Here is a 19,342-nt window from a genome sequence, read left to right on the forward strand (position 1 = left end):
CCAAAGTCTTGCTGTCAGCAGCAGATTTTGTGAAACCCAGACCTTGCCCTCAGTGCTATGCCTGTTTTTGAGTTCACAGGAGAAGACAAAAACAAGAAAGAGTTTATGCTGTTTTAGTCTCCTAAAAAAAGAACACCAAACCCCAAAGCAAAAACACAAAACAGGGCTTTAATTACCATCTTTTCTTTTCTTCCTTCCTTCCTTTTTTGTTCTCCAGCCAGAAAACATTATGTTGTTAGACAAGAATATTCCCATTCCACACATTAAGCTGATTGACTTTGGCCTGGCTCACGAAATAGAAGATGGAGTTGAATTTAAGAACATTTTTGGGACGCCGGAATTTGTTGGTGAGTTAGGCCTGTTTTTCTCTCAGCTAATAATCTGGCATGAAAAGGTAGAGAAATTCCAGAAACAAACCCTGTGTCTGGGGTTATGGCCTCTGGGCTGAGAGATGATGCCTTGGGACACCCCCTAGAATCCTAACAGGTAAGGAAGGAAATGTCTTGCTGGGCATCCAGGTGAGGGTCCAAGTGTAGGCTTGAGCACCCCATGGGGCAGAGGGTGGTCAGGTGGGGCAAGAGGCCTTTGCAGAGTTAAACCTTCCCAGAGCTGGCCCCAACCCCTGCTCTTAGGTGAGTTTATCATGAAGATTTAAAATCACTTCATCCTCTTGCATTCCCATAAGCTCAACCTTCTCTGAAGTAGCCTTTGATTTCCTGAAAAGGAAGAGGGAATCATCTGCCAGATGCCAGATCCACCCACTTGCCTATCCTGTGTGCCTGGCCTTTATTCATACACAGGGGAGCCCAGCTCTAGCAGGGCCCTGGCCGCTCTCTCTTTCCTTTGTTTCTCTCACCCTGGGCCCAGGCTCCCACCTGTCCTGCAACTCAGAAGACCCCTTGTAGGGTTTGGACCAGAGGTTAGGGGCATGAAGAAACAAGCCTGCAGAGGGGAAAGGAATGAGAGTTGAGAACCACCATCTATCTCTCTGCTTTGGGAGTTGGGGTGGTCTTGAAGATAGAGGGCATGGTCTCCTCAAAACCTGGGGGCTGCAACTTCTGACCCCAGTCTAATCAAAAGGGAAAACAGAATGTGTCAGACCATCCACCTAGTGGATTTTCAGGCCATGTGTGCTAGCTCTGCAGCCGCTCTGGGATGGTGCTGCAGAGACCCCAGAGACCCAGGGCAGGGAGCCCTGGCTGTGTGCCAGGCACTGTGCCTCAGCTCTACAGACATTGTTTCAGTTAAACCTCAAATGGCCTCACGAAGCAGATTTAATTATTTACTCCATCAACTGCCTCGTTCAAGGAAACACAACCAGTAGGTGGTGAAGCTGAGATTCACATGCAGAATCAGCCAACATCAAAGCCTGTGCTCTTTCCATTACACCGGGTTGTCTAAGAAGACCTCTGCCCTCAAGGAGCTTACACTTTAGTTGTGGAGACATCAAACCACCAAATACGAGTGCTAGAAGGATCTTTTGAGACCATCTGGTCTAGTTTAACAAATGTGGAAATGAAGTGATGGGAGGTTTTTGTTAAGATCAACTGAGGTTATTCTTCATCTGCTGCATAACAGATACTAGGTGAGGTTTGATGGACACAGTGATGGTAAGGAGCCACACTCAGAATGACACATCCAAGGGCACGAGTTGGTGGCAGAGCCAACTTGAACCTGGGGCACAGGATATCTAGACTTGAACTTTGTCTGAGAGAGCAGTTGCTGCCAACCACTCACATATGTGGTAAAAATGCATATGTTTACAGATAGTTCAACTAGAAATTCAGGGCAATGATGGAAGAGATATCACAAGACAGGATGCAATTAACTGTAAAGACAAGATCTCCACTGTGGAAAAATCAGTGGGATCAGTCATGGCCTTGAGTCAGTGAAAGACAAAGGACTGGTGTTGGTTGGGAGACATCTCTGAAGAAGGGTGGGAAGGGAGCCAGGGTAGAGGAGGAACACATCCCAGGTTCAGTGATACTACAGCAGGGGAGCAAGGCCAAGATTAGTGCACTTATCAGGGACAAGTCACTGTCCACTCTTGATGGAGCTGAGAGTTCACAGCAGACTGTTGATGTGAGTAGGTTATTGATGGGTGGGGTTAGACTGTGGAGGGTTTTGCCCAGTCATGTGCTGATAAATGTCTAACAACCAGGTCTCAAAAAAAAAAAAAAAAAAAAAAAGGATCTCTAATTTATAGCATTGGCCAGTTTCAAGCTACCAGTGTGCTGTCACTGAATACAGAGTTAGGAAGAGATGCTCACAGTTGGCTTTTGTGAGCCAGTATGATTTTGTTTGCACCTTACAGATATATAGGTTATAACACCAAGATCAAGAATTTGAATCCCCATACCAGCCAGCTGCAAAAAAACAAAACCAAAAACATATATACAGTGACTTATCTGAACCCATGCCTAAATTATGATGACTTTCTTTTCCCAAGACCCCGGAGAAACAAGTTATAAACACTTTCCCCTCCTCCCACCATTCCTTTGAAATTTCATCTTGAGACCCAGGGTTAAAAAGTGAGTGTCAGCTTCCAGTAGTGTGGTAGACTAGGTATTCCAAAGGCCCTCCCAATACAAAACTGGATTCTTGAAAAAAATTTTCATTTAAATGAAATTCTGGGCTCATGGGAAACAGGAGAAATCTTTAAATGTAGTAGCTCGTTCAGCATGACCTTCAGTTCCTCCCCCACCCCATTCCCATGAATTGAACTTAGAGCTGGAGCTGTGAGCAGCAAGAATAGTGAATAGAAGGACCTCCTTTAAAGGCAAGTGCACATATCAGCATTTCAATTAGAGACTAGCGAAGTTTAGATGTTCATGGATATAAGATATTGAAGTTATCAGTTGTTTATAAAGTAAGTGGAATGTATATAGAAATAAAAACATCACAAGAATGAGTAAGCAGCCAGAGATGTCAAAAATGACCAGGTAAATTTTTAAAAGAACTAGATAGAATTTTAAGAAATTCAATATATAATTGTTGAAATTTAAAGCTCAGTGAATGGGTTAAACAGCAGGTTGCACACAGCAAGAGGGAGAGTTGAAGAATTGAAAGACTGAGCTGAAAAAAATTGGCTAGACTACCACAGAGTGACAAAGACAGAAATATGAAAGAGAGGATAAGCAAAATAGGGTAAAAAAAGAAAGCCTAACAGAGGTCTATTTGGAAGCCTAAAAGGAAGAAATGGAGACAATAAAGGAGAAGCAAGATTTGAAGAGATTGGCTGAGAATTTTCAGAACTACATCCATGCCTCTATAGATACAAGAAAGACAAAGTGTACCATGCAGAAAAAAATAAAAATAAATTCATACCTAAACACATTATAGTGAAACTGCAGGGTACCAAAGACGAAACAGCTAGAGAGAAAAGATAAATCACCTGCAAAAGAAATATAATTAGATAGACAGCATACTTCTCAATAACAAAAGAAATTCTGGAAACTATACAAACACATGGAAATTAAACAGCATTCTACTTAATGACATATGGTCCAAGAAGAAATCAAACAGGAAATCAAAAAATGTATTGAAACTAATGAAAATAATGATACATCATACCAAAACCTGTGGGATACTGCAAAAACAGTACTAAGGGGGAAATTTATCACATTAAATTCTCATTTCAGAAGAATGGAAAGATAGCAAGTGAACAACCTAATACTTCACCTTAAAGAGCTAGAAAAACAAGAACAATCCAAACCTAAAGTCAGCAGATGGAAAGAAATCATTAAGATCAGAGCAGAACTTAATGAAATTGAAACCCAAAAAGCAATACAAAAGATCAATGAATCAAAAAGTTGGTTATTTGAAAAGATAAATAAAATTGACAAACCATTAGCATGGCTAACTAAAAAAAGAAGAAAGAAGATCCAAATAACACAAATTAGAAATGAAAAAGGTGATATTACAAATGATACATCTGAAATACAAGGAGTCATCCGAGACTACTATAAACAACTATACACCAACAAATTTGAAAATCTGGAGGAAATGGATAAATTTCTGGACACACACAAACTCCCAAAACTGAGCCAAGATGATGTAGAAAATCTGAACAGACCAATAACAATAAAGGAGATTGAAGCTGTTATAAGAAGTCTCCCAACAAAGAAAAGCCAAGACCAGATGGATTCACAGCAGAATTTTACCAAACATTCAAAGAGGAATTGACACCAATTCTTTCAAACTATTCCAAAAGATTGAAACAGACGCAAATCTCCCAAACTCATTCTATGAAGCAAACCTCATCCTGATACCAAAACCAGGTAAAGATACAACTAAAAAATAAAACTACAGACCGATATCCTTGATGAATATAGATGCAAAAATCCTCACTAAAATACTAGCAAACAATACAGCAACACATATGTAAAATTATTCACCACAATCAAGTGGGATTCATCCCAGGGATGCAAGGTTGGTTCAACATACGCAAATCAATAAATGTGATACACCATATTAATAAACTCAAACACAAGGACCATATGATCATCTCTATAGATGCTGAATAAGCACTTGATAAAAATCAACACTCATTCATGAAAAAGACCCTCTATAAGTTAGGTATAGAGGGAAAGTATCTCAACATAATTAAAGCCATATATGATAAACCCACTGCCAATATCATCCTGAATGGGGAAAAGCTGAAAGTTTTTCCTTTAAGAACAGGAACTAGACAAGGATGCCCACTCTCACCACTCCTATTCAACATAGTGTTGGAAGTACTAGCCAGAGCAATCAGAGAAGAGAAGGAAATAAAGGGCATCCAGATTGGAAAAGATGAAGTCAAACTGTCCCTGTTTGCAGATGACATGATCCTATATATCGAACAGCCTAAAGCCTCTACAAAAAAACTCTTGGAGTTGATAAATGATTTCAGCACAGTAGCAGGATACAAAATCAACACACAAAAATCAGTAGCATTTCTATTCTCCAATAGTGAACATGCAGAAAGAGAAATCAAGAAAGCCTGCCCATTTACAATAGCCACCAAAAAAATAAAATACTTAGGAATTGAGTTAACCAAGGATGTTAAAAATCTCTATAATGAGAACTACAAACCACTGCTGAGAGAAATTAGAGAGGATACAAGAAGATGGAAAGATATCCCATGCTCTTGGATTGGAAGAGTCAACATTGTGAAAATGTCCATACTACCCAAAGTGATATACAAATTTAATGCAATCCCCATCAGAATTCCAATGACATTTTTATCAGAAATGGAAAGAACTATCCAGACATTTATATGGAATAACAAATGACCACGCATAGCCAAAGCAATGCTGAGCAAAAAAATAATAAATCTGGAGGCATAATACTATCTGACTTTAAACTATACTACAAAGCTATAATAACCAAAACAGCATGATACTGGCATAAAAACAGACACACTGATCAATGGAGTGGAATAGAGAATCCAGAAATCAACCCACATACCTACAGCCATCTGATCTTTGACAAAGGCACCAAACCTATATACTGGGGAAGAGACTGCCTCTTTAGCAAATGGTGCTGGGATAACTGGATATCAATATGCAGGAGAATGAAACTAGACCCATACCTTTTACCATACACTAAAGTCAACTCAAAATGGGTTAAAGAATTAAATATACACCCTGAAACAATAAAACTTCTTAAAGAAAACATAGGAGAAACACTTCAGGAAGTAGGACTGGACACAGACTTCATGAATACGACCCCAAGCCACGGGCAACCAAAGGAAAAATAAACAAATGGGATTATATCAAACTAAAAAGCTTCTGCACAGCAAAAGAAACAATTAACAGATTTAAAAGAGAACCAACAGAGTGGGAAAAAATATTTGCAAAATATACATCTTACAAAGGATTAATATCCAGAATATACAAGGAACTGAAACAACTTTACAAGAACAAAACAAGCAACCCAATTAAAAAATGGACAAAAGAGCTAAATAGGCATTTCTCAAAGGAAGATATACGAATGGCCAACAGACATGAAAAATGCTCACATCACTCAGCACTTGGGAAATGCAAATCAAAACCACACTGAGATGCCATCTCACCCCAGTTAGGATGGCTAAAATCCAAAAGACTGTGAACGATAAATGCTGACAAGGTTGTGGAGAAAAAGGAACTCTCATACATTGTTGGCGGGACTGCAAAATGGTGCAGCCTCTATGGAAAATGGTATGGAGGTTCCTCAAACAATTGCAGATAGATCTACCATATGACCCAGCTATCCCACTGCTAGGAATATACCCAGAGGAATGGAAATCATCAAGTCGAAGGTATACCTGTTCCCCAGTGTTCATCGCAGCACTCTTTACAATAGCTAAGAGTTGGAACCAGTCCAAATGTCCATCATTAGATGAGTGGATATGGAAAATGTGGTATATCTACACAATGGAATACTACTCAGCTATAAAAAAGAATGAAAAACTGCCATTTGCAATGACATGGATGGACCTAGAGAGAATTATATTAAGTGAAATGAGTCAGGCACAGAAAGAGAAATACCACTTGTTCTCACTTATTTGTGGGAGCTAAAAATAAATAAATAAATACAGAAAAAAACCGGGGGGGAGGGGAGGGAAGAAGACACAACAATTACAATTCCTTGAAGTTGATACAACAAGCAAGCGAACAGAAAGGACATTGTTGGGAGCGAGGGGGGAGAGGGAGGAGGGAGGGAGGTTTCGGTAATGGGCCACAATAATCAACCACATTGTATATTGACAAAATAAAATAAAATTTGGAAGAAAAAAATGATATATACAGTAGTCCCTCCTTATCTGTGGTTTCACTTTCCACAGTTTTAGTTACCCATTGTCAAAATAGTTACCCATGTGGTCCACAAATAGGTGAGTACAGTGCAGTAAGACATTTAGAGAGAGAGGGACCACATTCACATAACTTTTATTAGAGTGTGTTATGATTATTCTATTTTATTATTAGTTATTGTGAATCTCTTACTGTGCCTAACTTATGAATTAAACTTCATCATAGGTATATATGTACAGAAAAAACATAGTGTATATCAGGTTCAGTACTGTCCACAGTTTCAGGCATCCACTGGGCATCTTGAAACATTTCCCCCGCAGATAAGGGAGGACTACAGTATTCACACAGTGGACTATTATATAGCAATGAAAATGAAAGATTGTGGATGAATATTCAGTGAACACTAGAAGAATAATGTTGAGTGAAACAAAATCAAGTGACATTAGATCACATGCAGTGTGACACCATTTTTATACAGCTAAACAAGCCAAGCCATGATAGTGGTTCCCTGTATCTTGAAGTAGGGGGAGGCAGGAGGGTGAGATGGCTTACACACCCTGTAGATGAAACGGTTTTGATATTGTTGTAGATAAACAAACTTAGCCTTTCCCACTTTCCACCTTTTCCATTAGCAGTTGAACAGGCTCAATCCTTCCTCCTCCTCAAGCTGCTGTCCTCTCTTTTGCCTCCATTTCATTGCCAAGCTTTTTAAAAAAGTCATGTACACTCTTATCTTCGCTTTCTAACTTCTGGACACTCTGGGCAGCACAGTGAGTGTGAAGTTCAACACTCACTCTCCATCACTAATCTGCTTGAGCTCTGGGCAGCATTTGGTCCTCTTCTCTCCTCAGTAGTCTTCTCTCCCCGACTCTACACCCTCTCCTGGTCACTATGTTACTGGCTCAGCTCCTGTCTCTACCTGAGTGTTGATGACTCCAAATTTGATGGCTCTGGACCACTTCCCTATAGACAGCTGCCCCCTGGACATCTTCCCCTGGCTGTTCCTTGGGCACCTCAAGCTCATCATCTCAGTGGCCCCCAAGAATGTCCTTCTGCCCCTTGGCTGGAGATATCGCCTTTCCCTCTCTGCTTTCTTTTCTTCCTCATCAACTTCCAGCACTGACTTTCCTGGTTTCCACCAGAGTTCGAAAGCAGGCCTTGTCACTAGGGCCCCATTTCTCCACCTGTTCTTTCCTCTCTCCACTCTCCTTCCTTTTTCAGGTGTTACTATATACTTTCTCTCTTCCTCACTATCAAGGACTGTTTGTAAAAGTTTCTACCAGGATCTCAGGCAACTCCTGTCTTAGTCCTTCCAGGCTGCTATAACAAAATACCTTAGACTGGGTAATTTATAAACAACAGAAATTTATTGTTCACAATGCTGGAGGCTGGGAAGTCCAAGATCAAGGTGCCAGCAGATTTGGAGTCTGGTGAGGGCTCACTGTGTTTCATAAAGGGCCCTTTCTTGCCGAGTCCCCACACGTGGAAGGAACAAACAAGCCTCCCTCAGGCCTTTTATAAGGGCACTAATCCCATTCATGAGGGCAGAGCCCTCATGATGTAATCACCTCCTAAAAGCCCCACCTCTTAATGCTGTTGCATTAAGGATTAGGTTTCAACATATGAATTTTGGGGAAACACAAACATTCAGGCCATAGCAACTCCTTTTCTCAAAATTCTCAGATCCAGATTATCTCCATCTGTTGCTCTGATTTTCCTTACTGGGGATTCAAGGTGGAGATGTTTGGCACCAAACTCCCTAAAATTCCCTACAGTCGTCTCCTCTCATTTTCACACTCCTGTTGACTCTTTAATCTGACTTCTTTCAGCTCCAGAGATTGTGAACTATGAGCCCCTGGGGCTGGAGGCTGACATGTGGTAAGTTGTACAGGTCACTCAGATGGCCTAGGGATCCTTCTAAGGGCAGAGGCCTCAGACCTGCTCCATGTGGCATCCCCTTGACTGTGAAAACCTTTTATCCACACTCACCTTTCAGAGCCTCTGTTTGCTTCAGGTGTGCTGGGCCTGTGGCCTGAGCAGTTGGAGGCAGCTAGGCCTGGACCTGAGGCTAGTTAGAAGAAGACCGAATCAAGCTTTGCGGTAGAGAAGCAAGGGGAGAGGTGAGGCCGGAGGTGCAGGCTCACCCCTGGGCCTGCGATAGCCACAATAAAGATGATAGCAACAGTAGCTCTGTCCATGAGCAAGTATGCACTGAGAGTCTTGTGTGTGCTGGCACCGTGTTGGGCCCGGGGATACTGCAGTGACTGATTCTCTGCACAGATGAGACTCGATTCATTTGAACACTGCTTTTTCATTGGCCAAGCACCTTCGTTACCTGGTTTTCTGCAGTCCTGCCAGCAGTCCTGTGAGGTAGTTACCAATAACCTTATTTTATGAGAAGGAGGCTCAGAGATGACAAGGGACTTGCCCAAATTACAGAGCCTGCAAATGTGGGAGTCTGATCTTGAACTCAGGTCCTTGGACATAGTGTCCAGAGCTCAATGACCCAAACACATCCCAGGCTGCTGCTGCAGAGTGGGATGGAGGGGTATGGAGCTTGAGTAGGCATCCAGGGGCTGCTGTGGAGGAGGCGAGTGATCTCTTCCCCTGACAACCACATGGGGAGTCGCTTGCTGGTCTGGGATCTGAGCCAGGCAGCCCTGACTTGACTCTTCTTTGTTTTGCAGGAGCATAGGCGTCATCACCTACATCCTGTGAGTATCCCTGATCCTAGGGCTCCCACCCAGCTAGATGTGGGGAGCTGAGAGCAATGAGAGAGGGGCAGGCAGACAGACATTTGCTGAGCACCCACCAGAGGCCTGATGTGTTAAGAGCACACCACAAACCTGAGCCAAAGCACTGTGAGCTCCTTTCATGCATTTGACCCTAGGGTCCAGGAGAGAAGCCTCTGCCCTCCACCCCATGTGGAGTGCCAGGACTCCCTGCTTACCCTCACCCAGACTGAGGTTTCCTGTGAGAATGTCAGCTTTCACTCAGAAGCCTTGGGACGCCCTGAAGCTGCCGCTGCCCTCCCCGTCCTGCCTCTTCTTTCTCTCCCCTTTTCCCTGCCTTTCCCCAGATCCCTTTTTCTTTTCATGTTCTCTCCTCCTTTCCTGTATTTAATTGCTCAATACTGAAGTGTTCAGTTGCTTAAGCAGAGATTGCCCGCATAGCTCTACTGTATAGTGGGTTACATTTGGGGCTGGAGTCTGACATCGCTGTCACTTTCCATCTCTGTGGCTTTGGGCAGGTATTTAACCTCTGGGCCTATTTTTCTCATCAGAAAAATAGGAATCCCAAATTTCCCTCCACAGATGTTTGTGAGGGTTAAATAAGCTGATGTGCACAAATTTCCTAGTCCTGGCTCTGGCACACACAGGGTGGGTTAGTAGGTGTTCATTCCATCAGCGCTTCCCAACCGTTTCCCCTCACAGCACACATGGAAAGTGCTATTTTCATGGCACACTGGGGTAAGAGCCCACAGCCACAGGGGGAAGGGGGGCACCAGCACTCAGTAGCTGGGGGCATCATTCTCTCAACAACCCTGTAAACCAGCTCTCTGACTCTACCCACAGCACTTGGACTGGGAGCTCCATTTGACATGGTGGATTCCCTTGAGCTGCAGCAGAGGGTCTCAACCCTGTCTGCACAGTAGAGCTTTTAATACCTACCACAGCCCAGGCCCTGTCCCAGGTCTGTAAAATCAGAATCACTAGGGGTAGGGCCTTGGCATCAGTATCTTTTAAAAGCCTCAGCTGAATTTGATGCAAAGAGGGCTGAGAACCATTGATCTGTAGTTCTGGATCAGAGCCAGAATATTCAGATGTTGGCTCTTGAAACCCTGATTTCTTCAGAACTCTGGTCTCCATATTGAACCCTTAAGGAATTCTAGTATCTACAGGGCACATAGCCTTTTTGTGGCTCATCTGAATTTGACAGCTTTATTGAGGACCTGCTCCACGTGGGCACTGTGCCAGGCACTCAGGATGCTGACATGAGGAGCATCTTCCTTGCTTGCCTGGGGCTCCCTGGCTGTGGGAGACAAACCATACAGCTAACTCTTACTCAACGGTACCTATGTTATGCTGGAGGTATGTGAGACACAAATGGAGAGCCATCAGTTTGCTGGGGCTGCCGAAGTTTTAACGAGAGAGAGAGATGGAATGACAGAGACAGAAGTTTGAACTGGGATATAAGGAACAAAGTTAATTCTCCCAGTGGAGGAGGAGGGAAGGGCTATGCTGGTTGAGGAAACAGCACGAGGAAAGAAACGTGAGCATGTTAACTGAGGCTGAAATGTACTGAGCATGTGGTAGGGACCAACTTCTGATGCCTTGCTCAGGAGTTTGCATGTGATCATATAGAAAATGGGGAGTCACAGAAGGTTCTTTGTATTCTAACAATGACAATAAAGGCCATTCATTCCAGAGCCCTTAGTATGGGCCAGGATTGCATGAAGTATTTTATATACAATTATTCTTCACAGCAATCGTGAGGTAGGGGCTTTTGTTTTCTTCATTTTACAGATAAGAAAACTGCAGCTCAGAGAGGTTGGGTACCTTACCTAGGTTCACACAGCTAATGAGTGGCAGAGCTGGGATTCAAATCCAGGATTAAACTATCAAAAACTTTCCCAGTGCACCTTGCTGCCACTATACTAAGAAAGTGGCAGTGGGGATAGGGATGATCTTCAATAGATATTTAGTAAATGGAAATGAGACTTTGGCCAGTTAGATGTGGCGAGGGAGTAGATGGAAGAGTTCGAGGTGATTCCCATGTTTCCTGGGCTTGGGTACATTTGTGAAGTAATGTCATTAATTAAAACAGGGATTGCATGGAAGGGGGTTGGGCACAGTGAGTTCTGGGACAAGGGCACATCTGGGTAGAGATATCCCATGAGCAAATGCAATATAAGTCAGGAGATGTTAGATTTGGGAGTCAGTATGTATATGACACATCCTTGACAAACCCTGTGGGGGAACCCCACAGACCTTCCAGTGTCTAATGGCTCATCTATTGCCATATCTCTCAGGCTTTGCTCAAGTTGCTCCCTTAGCCTGGAAGATCTTTCCGTCTCTTCCTCCGACTGCTGACAGTCTCTTTATTCTTAAAGACACAATCGATGCAAATGTCAACTCTACCATGAAGCTGCACTGTCCCCCCCTCCCTAATGATCCCCCAGTCCTTTATCTGGCCTTCTATTATATTCTGCTTTGTTCTGCTGGGAATTATTAAGAACTGTGGCTCTGTGTTTCTCTCCCCTCAGTTTTTGTCCCTTGAAGATACAATTTCTCTCTGTCAGGTACTTAATAGGAGCTCCATAAAAGTGTATTGAATTAGACTCAGTTGAAAAGGCTGCTCATTGGCTGCCTGGAGGGGCCAGGCTGCATTGCTGGGAGCCTCTCAGCCCCACACAACTGTACAGGTCAGGGTTCCCCAGGTCCATCACCCCCATTTCCATCTGCTTTCCCACAGTCATACAGTTCCCTCTCTGTTCTGCTCAGCCTAAGTGGAGCATCCCCTTTCCTGGGAGACACAAAGCAGGAAACGCTGACAAATATCACAGCAGTGAGTTATGACTTTGATGAGGAATTCTTCAGCCAGACTAGCGAGCTGGCCAAGGACTTCATTCGGAAGCTTCTGGTTAAAGAGACCCGGTAAGAGGACAGAGAAAGGCACTGGTTTCTCAGATATTGATGCTTTCCTGTAGCCTCTCTCAAAGATATGTTCGTCTGTCCCCACTTTGCCACAGCTGTCATCTGCACCATTGTAGTCTAATCTGGGCAGGTGCTGAGAAGTGTGGACTGGCTGAGACTTGGCATTCGTCTTGTTTGCTCAAGTTTTTCTGCTTTCTTCTCCTGTTGAAATGCAAATAACTGTGTGTGTGCGTGCGTGCGTGCGTGCATGTGTGTGTGTGTGTGTGTGTTTGGAAGTCAGCCTGGGTTTCTTTAGAGTTCATTACCTTGTGCAGTCTGTCTCAAAGGCACCTGGAACTGGGATTTGAAAAGGTAAAGTGGCAGGGTTTTCAAGCCAATTCAGGTTGGAGTAGTGGGAGCCAGGTGCAGAGAGGTCAGTACAATATGAGGATAGGAAACATACTCATTCTATCCCTTCTTCAGGGCCAGGGTGAGCCCCATGGCTGTGAGGTCAAAGAAGGAGATTGGCAGGGAATTGTAGGGTACTGGGTGCCCATGGCCTGGATGGGGGAGGGGAAAGAGCCACAGACTCTAAAAGCCATGTCCTCTTGGTCCCACAGACTTTAGAAGGGGCTATAGTGGGGTTCTCTGAAGTGCAGGGGCCCTGATTTCCTTAAGAGCAGTCCTAGGAAGGGTCACTGTACCCGGGTACAGAGCAGCAAAGGGAGAGGAAGGATCTGGTAGATAAATAGAAAAACAAAGACCAGAGATTTAGCAATGAAGAGCTGGCTTTTGGAGGATTCTGGAAGCTCAGTAGAGCATTTATGACTCTCAGTAGTGTGGCATTAGGCCTTTCAACTTTGGGACTGAAGGTCCCAAAGGTTTAGGTAGTAAGGTCCCTCCATCGAAGGGTCTTCCTGGACCACTTTCCCTGGAGTGCTGGGTATGCAGCCATTCCCACCCGTCTTTGCATCCTCCATTGTACTGGTTTGATGGCAGTGGTCAAAGAATGCCAAAATATAGGTCTAAAAAGAGTGAGAATGGAGACTGTTGCTCCCAGCTTCTGTCCTCATCACTGTTTTCTAATCTTCACTGCAGGAAACGGCTCACAATTCAAGAGGCTCTCAGACACCCCTGGATCACGGTAAGGGAGTGACTGTGAGTTCCAGTGAGCAGGCAGGCCCCCGTTCTGTTGCCAGGGCTGGCTGGGCAGTCAGATGCAGAGGGACCATGAAGAGGCCTTTGCTTGAAGCCCTGGCTCTTGGACACAGATGAAAACTAGTTAGGGGCCCCAAAGGGCCTGGGCTTGTTTGAATAGGTTTATGCTACTTCAAGTTTGTGTTTCACAGGTATTTTATGAGTTCACAGGTAACTCATAAAATTAGACCCACAAACCTCGGTTGAAACCCTTTTCTTTTGAGGTCCTCTTACAAAGTGTTTTTTGTTGGAGGACATGTCACCATCACTTTTCGAAGCAGAAACTTTGACTCTTGTAATTGATCAATGGCAATTAAAAAACCCCACTTTGTAACAAGGGCTCCTTCTTTCTGACTTTGAGGCTCTGAGTAAAGGAAGACACTCATGTTGGTCACCCAGCTTCCTCAGGCACCACGAGGCCTCAGGAATGGGGCTCTGAGACAGTGTTCTGGGGGGGAAGAGAGACAGCCACTCTGTCAAGGCAATTCTGTTCCCTCTGGGGCGAGTCAGGGCAAAGATGTGAATCCCTGCCTAACTTGTCTTGTAATCAAGCTTTTGGCTGCTGCTTTTTCAGAGGGTCTTGCAGTCTGGTATATAGTGAAAAGCACTTTGTGGGGGTTGGGGGGGGTGGACTCAGAGACCAGGATTCTGGCCCTAGTTCTTCAGGCTGAGTGGCTATGCACTCCTAGAGATGTCACCAGACTTCCCATTCACCTAATTGCTAAGTGAGAAGGCCTGTGACGATGATCTGAGCATGCATATAAGGGGTAGAGGCCCATGGATGATGGAGAGCAGGGAGGGTTGGATGTGTAGGGGAGAAGGTTGGGTTCATCTGCTCATTGAAGGATGGGGAAGCACAAGAGGCCTCCAGGTGTTGGGTGGGCCCAGAGTGCAGAGCTAAGGAGTCTTTTGAGCTGCTCCTGTTCAGTATGCTGAGTGTTTCCAAGGCCCAGGTAACCCTGAAGGAGAGATGCCCCTCAGCCTCCTCCTGCCAGCTGTTGCTTTATGTGCTCCAACCTTTGAGTGGATGGCTGCAGAGTCTTGGCTGTGGCCTGCTTATCTGCGTGAGCACCCCTTAAATGCTATGCGTGTGGAGACCCTCTCTAATGGCTGTGGACCCCTCTGCCTTGAAGTGAGCATGCAGGCGGCACCCCCTCACTTCTTGACCTTTCTTATGGTCTGTGGGGGTGCCCATCCCACCCTGGTTCTCCCCAGGGCCTGACACAAGCAGCGAATGCCAAAGAGTCTGTCTGTGTGCCTTCTGCCTGCATCTCAGACTGCCCTTTGGAGCGTGTGTCAAATTAACACTCTGGTTCTTCTGTCTGAACACCCACCAGTCAAAAGAAGTCAGAACCTCTGAACAGCAGAAGACAGAGCCAACCCAGCTGAAGACCAAGCACCTGAGAGAGTACACCCTCAAATGCCACTCAAGCATGCCCCCCAACAACACCTATATTAACTTCGAGCGTTTTGCCCATGTGGTAGAGGACATGGCTCAGGTGGAGCAGGGATGCCGTGCCCTCGTAGGGGCCCATGATACCATCCAGGATGACGTGGAGGCCCTGGTCTCCATCTACAATGAGAAGGAGGCTTGGTACCGAGAGGAGAGTGAGGGTGCCCGGCACGACCTGTCCCAGCTCAAGTACGAGTTCCGCAAGGTGAAGTCCTTGAAGAAGCTCTTGCGAGAAGACATCCGGACCACAGGGTCCAGCCTCGGAAGCGTGGCCAGGAAGTTGGACCATCTGCAGGCGCAGTTTGAGGCTCTGAGGCAGGAGCTCTCGGCAGACCTACAGTGGATCCAGGAACTGGTGGGCAGCTTCCAGCTGGAGAGCGGAAGCACAGATGGTCTGGGCTCCATGTTCCACCGGGACACCAGTGAATCCCTGTCAGAGCTGCTCAACAGATCGTGCACCAAGGAAGTCCTGGCTGGCTTGAAGCTCTGAGTGCCAGAATCCAGTCAGTAACACATCCTGGATGATGTGCAGAAGCACGTTCTCATCCGTCCTGCCGCCACATCCAGCTAGGATTACCCTGCAGGGGCGTGTGTCTGTAGCATAGCCCCCCACCCCCTCCACAGAAGCCAGAATTGCTGAGGTGCTATAATTATTCATTCTGCACCTCCCCCACCAACCTGGTTTTCTAGGAGGGAGCTGGCAGGGCAACCATGCTGTTAAAACAATTAGAGAATGAATACCCCTCTGCATCCTCCAGAGGGAAGACGGCTGGCCCAGGGGAGATGTGTGATAATTGCTTTGTGATGATGGATTTGTTCACGTCTCACTTCCCGCCTACATGCCTTATGGATTGCTGTTAATTAGGGGTAACTAAGTCAGCATGGTGCTTTCCTGCTACAGAAGCAGGGATTTAAAATGCACAGAGAAAATATTATCATCTTTCATTTGTATTGACTTTTCACTTATCAAGCACTTACGTTTATGACCTCACTTGGTCACTTAAAGAACTCTCTGAGACCGGAAGATGGGTGGTAGTGGTATTATTATCATTATTATTATTATTTCAATTTAACTGATGAGAGAATTGACTCAGAGAAGGAAAATGACTTAGGGTTATTCATATCCAGTGGTACATATGAAACAGAAACCCAGGATGCCAGTCTCTAAGATGAGGTACATGGGAGGACGTCGTGAGGCTCTGCTGTAAATATCCACCTTAATATTAAAGTTCAGATCCCAGAGGCAAAGTAAGCAACTTCTTGTATTCTGCCAGGTGTAGGTAGAATGCATACACCTACAGATGATTGTCCCAGGAACTGCATCCCAGAAGGCATAGTCACTGTTCCTACCCAGCCCTGTCCTTGTCTAAGACCAGCCTGCAGAGCAGGAGGGAAGGGGCAGCATCTCCCCTTTCTCCATCCACCCTTTCCCCTGTTCTGGCTAAGCGCCCCAGCTTTGTGTTGAGAATGAAGACCAAAAGATACTCAACAAAGAGTTTCCTTTTTCTTATGTACCTAGGCCAATGGGCCCTGAAGGTCTAAGAAATTCCATGAAGGTTTTTGAAGAGGATGGACATAAGGATTGGGAAGCACAAGGTTCAGTGGTTCTTTCATGACTCAAAGTTTTGAGCACCCTTCCCCAGGGATTATATGATCTCATCTCCCAACATGTATAGACAGAGCATGGAAGTGGGCCCAGCAATGTGCTAGAAGCTTGGAGTAGTAGAACCAGATTGTGTAGTTTCCAAGTGCCTTCACGGCCTCACAAAATGTCCCTGTCAGATAGGCAGAATAAAGATTAGTTCCAATTTAGAGATGAGGAAACAGAGAAAAGATGTATTTGCCCAAGGTCACATCATTAGTGGCAGAAGTGGAGACCTTCTGATGACAAGTCTGTTGCTTTTTCTGTTGCTTCTAACTGCCCTAGGCTGTAGGAGTTTATTCTCTCTGCTTGTGGAGGCAGGTTATGCCTAGGTTCATTCATCCACCACAAGTAGTTATTGTGCACCTACCAACTTCCAGACTCAGCTTGACTCGGGGGATACAACGTTGATCAAAAACAGACCTGTTTCCTGCCTTCATGGAGTCCTCAGTCCAGTGAAGGATTCAAACGTTAGTAAAGACACACAAATGTGGAACTGCAGCTGGGACAGATGCTATGAAACAGAAGCATGCAGTGCTGCGAGCGCCTACAGTGGGGTTTGCGCTAGTCAGGGGAGATGCCCTAAAGCGGTGATGCTGGAGGTGAGATTAGCTGAAAGAAGTGTTCCCAACAGAGCATTGTGCCAGGGCTCTGTGATGAGAGGGGCCATGGAAAGCTGAAAATATGAGGGCAGAAAGAAAGCTGAACAGGAGAGAATAGGAATATGATGTAGACATAGCTGGAGAGGAGGCAAGACCAGCAGGGCTTTGGCTGTGTTAAAGAACTCTGCCTTTATCCCAAGAGTCAGAGGAAGCCACTGGTGGTCCTGGGCTAGTCAACAGTCCCTGGTGCTGGAGGGGAATTGTTCAGAGTGGCACAGATAGGAAGTAGTTTAGGACAAGACATGAAATTTGAATCACATTAAACCATTTCTTCAAGTCCTATCTTTTTTTTCTATTAGCATACTGGATCATTTCAAATGTCATATATAATATTTGTAACAGTAACTTTTTTCATCAGATATAAGAAACTATAAAGATGCATCATTATTTTTCACACCAGTAAGACTAAAAACAAAAGCGCAAGATAAGGAACCAAATAGGAGACACTACACGTGAAGCTGTGACACCCTTGGTGAGAGGGTAAATGAGAAATAAAGCCACCATGCAGGAAGGGAGAGCAAGGAAATATGTATCTCAACCTTGACACTAGGTGGGGATGAAAAATCCTCCCATGAGGATAGGAGCCCCAGGCCAGTGGTACTCATGCAGGTTTGCTTTCTGAATTTGCACAATCAGTGTGATCCAAAAGAACCACAAGCGGAGAATGTAATGTCCAACAGTCTGAGGGTGGGTGGCCCTAGATGGCTGGCAGAAGCAGTGCAGTCCTCTCCTGGAGCAACTGCCTTCACTCCAGGCCTACAGTAATGATTTGACACCATTGATTGGGAGATGCCTCCTGATTATAGACATCCGAAAATGTGCATCTTGGAATCAACAAAAGATGGCAAAAGCCCTGTTTCCTATGCCCTTCCAGAGAGAATTGGTATAAATGCCCTGTCTACAACCTTTCCGAGGACTTACCTGCCCTGTCATGGGTCACTGCATACTTGTTTGGCATAAGACACTGCAAATACAAAAGGTCCCTTTGACCATGTCAGCTGGACCTTGACCTTCATGCAACCAGGTTTCCTAAGGAGAAGAAGCCACTGATTGAGCAATGCATGGCAAACTTTCAAGCAGTGGTCAAAATAAAATGCAATGAAATAGCAAAATGTTGGCAATGATTTGAATTAGGGAGACTGGGAAAAGGGAGGGAATAGTGGTTACTTTAGAATCGTGGAATCAGCCACACATTGTTCATGCTGGCACCATCCTCAGAGGTGAACCACCTGGCACACCATCATTTTACAGCATTTTACAGGGCATGAGCTGTCTGAAGTCACCCAGCTAGTCAGCCCCTTAGCTGGGCTCAGAACCGGAAGTCATTTTCCCCACAGTAGTGAAATTGTTTTCTCTGCTGATGTCCAGTCGTTGGTAACTGTTTGTCATTTAGAAGTTGCATAAATAGACCTTTTTCTGAAGAAAGAGCTTCTAAAGGCAAATCAAAGTGAACTGAGAAATGCCCCCAGGTCTTTCAGGGAAATCAGAGAAGACCATGACCTTCCTTTGTTACCTGGCCATTGAGCTCCCGTTCTCCTTTGGCACCAGAACCTGATGCCAAGGAGAGCCCAGGGAGGCCTATGGCATGTGGCCAGAGGACCTGCATGACTGTTTCCCACCCACCCACAGCTGGCATGTTAACAACAGCATTGAGGGCAGGCCTGGGGTGTGGGGAATGAAATGTTTCACCAGTACCTAGAGGGAGGAAGGCTTGGGGGGCGTTGCTCTGTAGGCACGCCCCTCTGCCATTAGGGCAGATTTTTAATTCACCAGACTGAATTAAAGGTCCGCTCCTGTGCTCCGTTCATATACCATCCTGGGCTGTTGGAGAAGGGAGGGTGAATGTGTGACGTCTCCCTGAATAATGATTCCCAGGGATGCTGGAGAACCAGCTTTGAGAGAAGGCAGCAGCCTGTCCCCGCTCTGAGGCAGATGCTCACAGTGTATGACTGCCTGACTTTGTGTCAGGAAGAGTG

At 45.1% G+C, this 19,342-nt stretch overlaps 1 protein-coding gene across 5 annotated transcripts in view; it reads left to right on the forward strand.

The window, feature by feature from the left end:
* DAPK2 (death associated protein kinase 2) overlaps positions 1–19,342 on the forward strand; it is a 125,275-nt gene that overhangs the window by 97,214 nt on the left and 8,719 nt on the right. For 4 of the 5 annotated variants that reach the window (XM_063088425.1, XM_063088426.1, XM_063088427.1 and 1 more), the window contains 6 exons: positions 218–347; positions 8,606–8,654; positions 9,464–9,490; positions 12,281–12,433; positions 13,511–13,556; positions 14,947–18,478. In XM_063088425.1, the coding sequence (XP_062944495.1) occupies positions 218–347; positions 8,606–8,654; positions 9,464–9,490; positions 12,281–12,433; positions 13,511–13,556; positions 14,947–15,552 (1,011 nt within the window). In that variant the 3' untranslated portion in view covers positions 15,553–18,478. Of the gene's footprint in view, positions 1–217; positions 348–8,605; positions 8,655–9,463; positions 9,491–12,280; positions 12,434–13,510; positions 13,557–14,946; positions 18,479–19,342 lie in introns of those variants that run through there. The other variant, XM_063088429.1, reaches the window with a different exon arrangement.

This window comes from Cynocephalus volans, chromosome 3 (genome assembly GCF_027409185.1).
Source record: "Cynocephalus volans isolate mCynVol1 chromosome 3, mCynVol1.pri, whole genome shotgun sequence".
NCBI classification, from domain to species: Eukaryota; Metazoa; Chordata; class Mammalia; order Dermoptera; family Cynocephalidae; genus Cynocephalus; species Cynocephalus volans.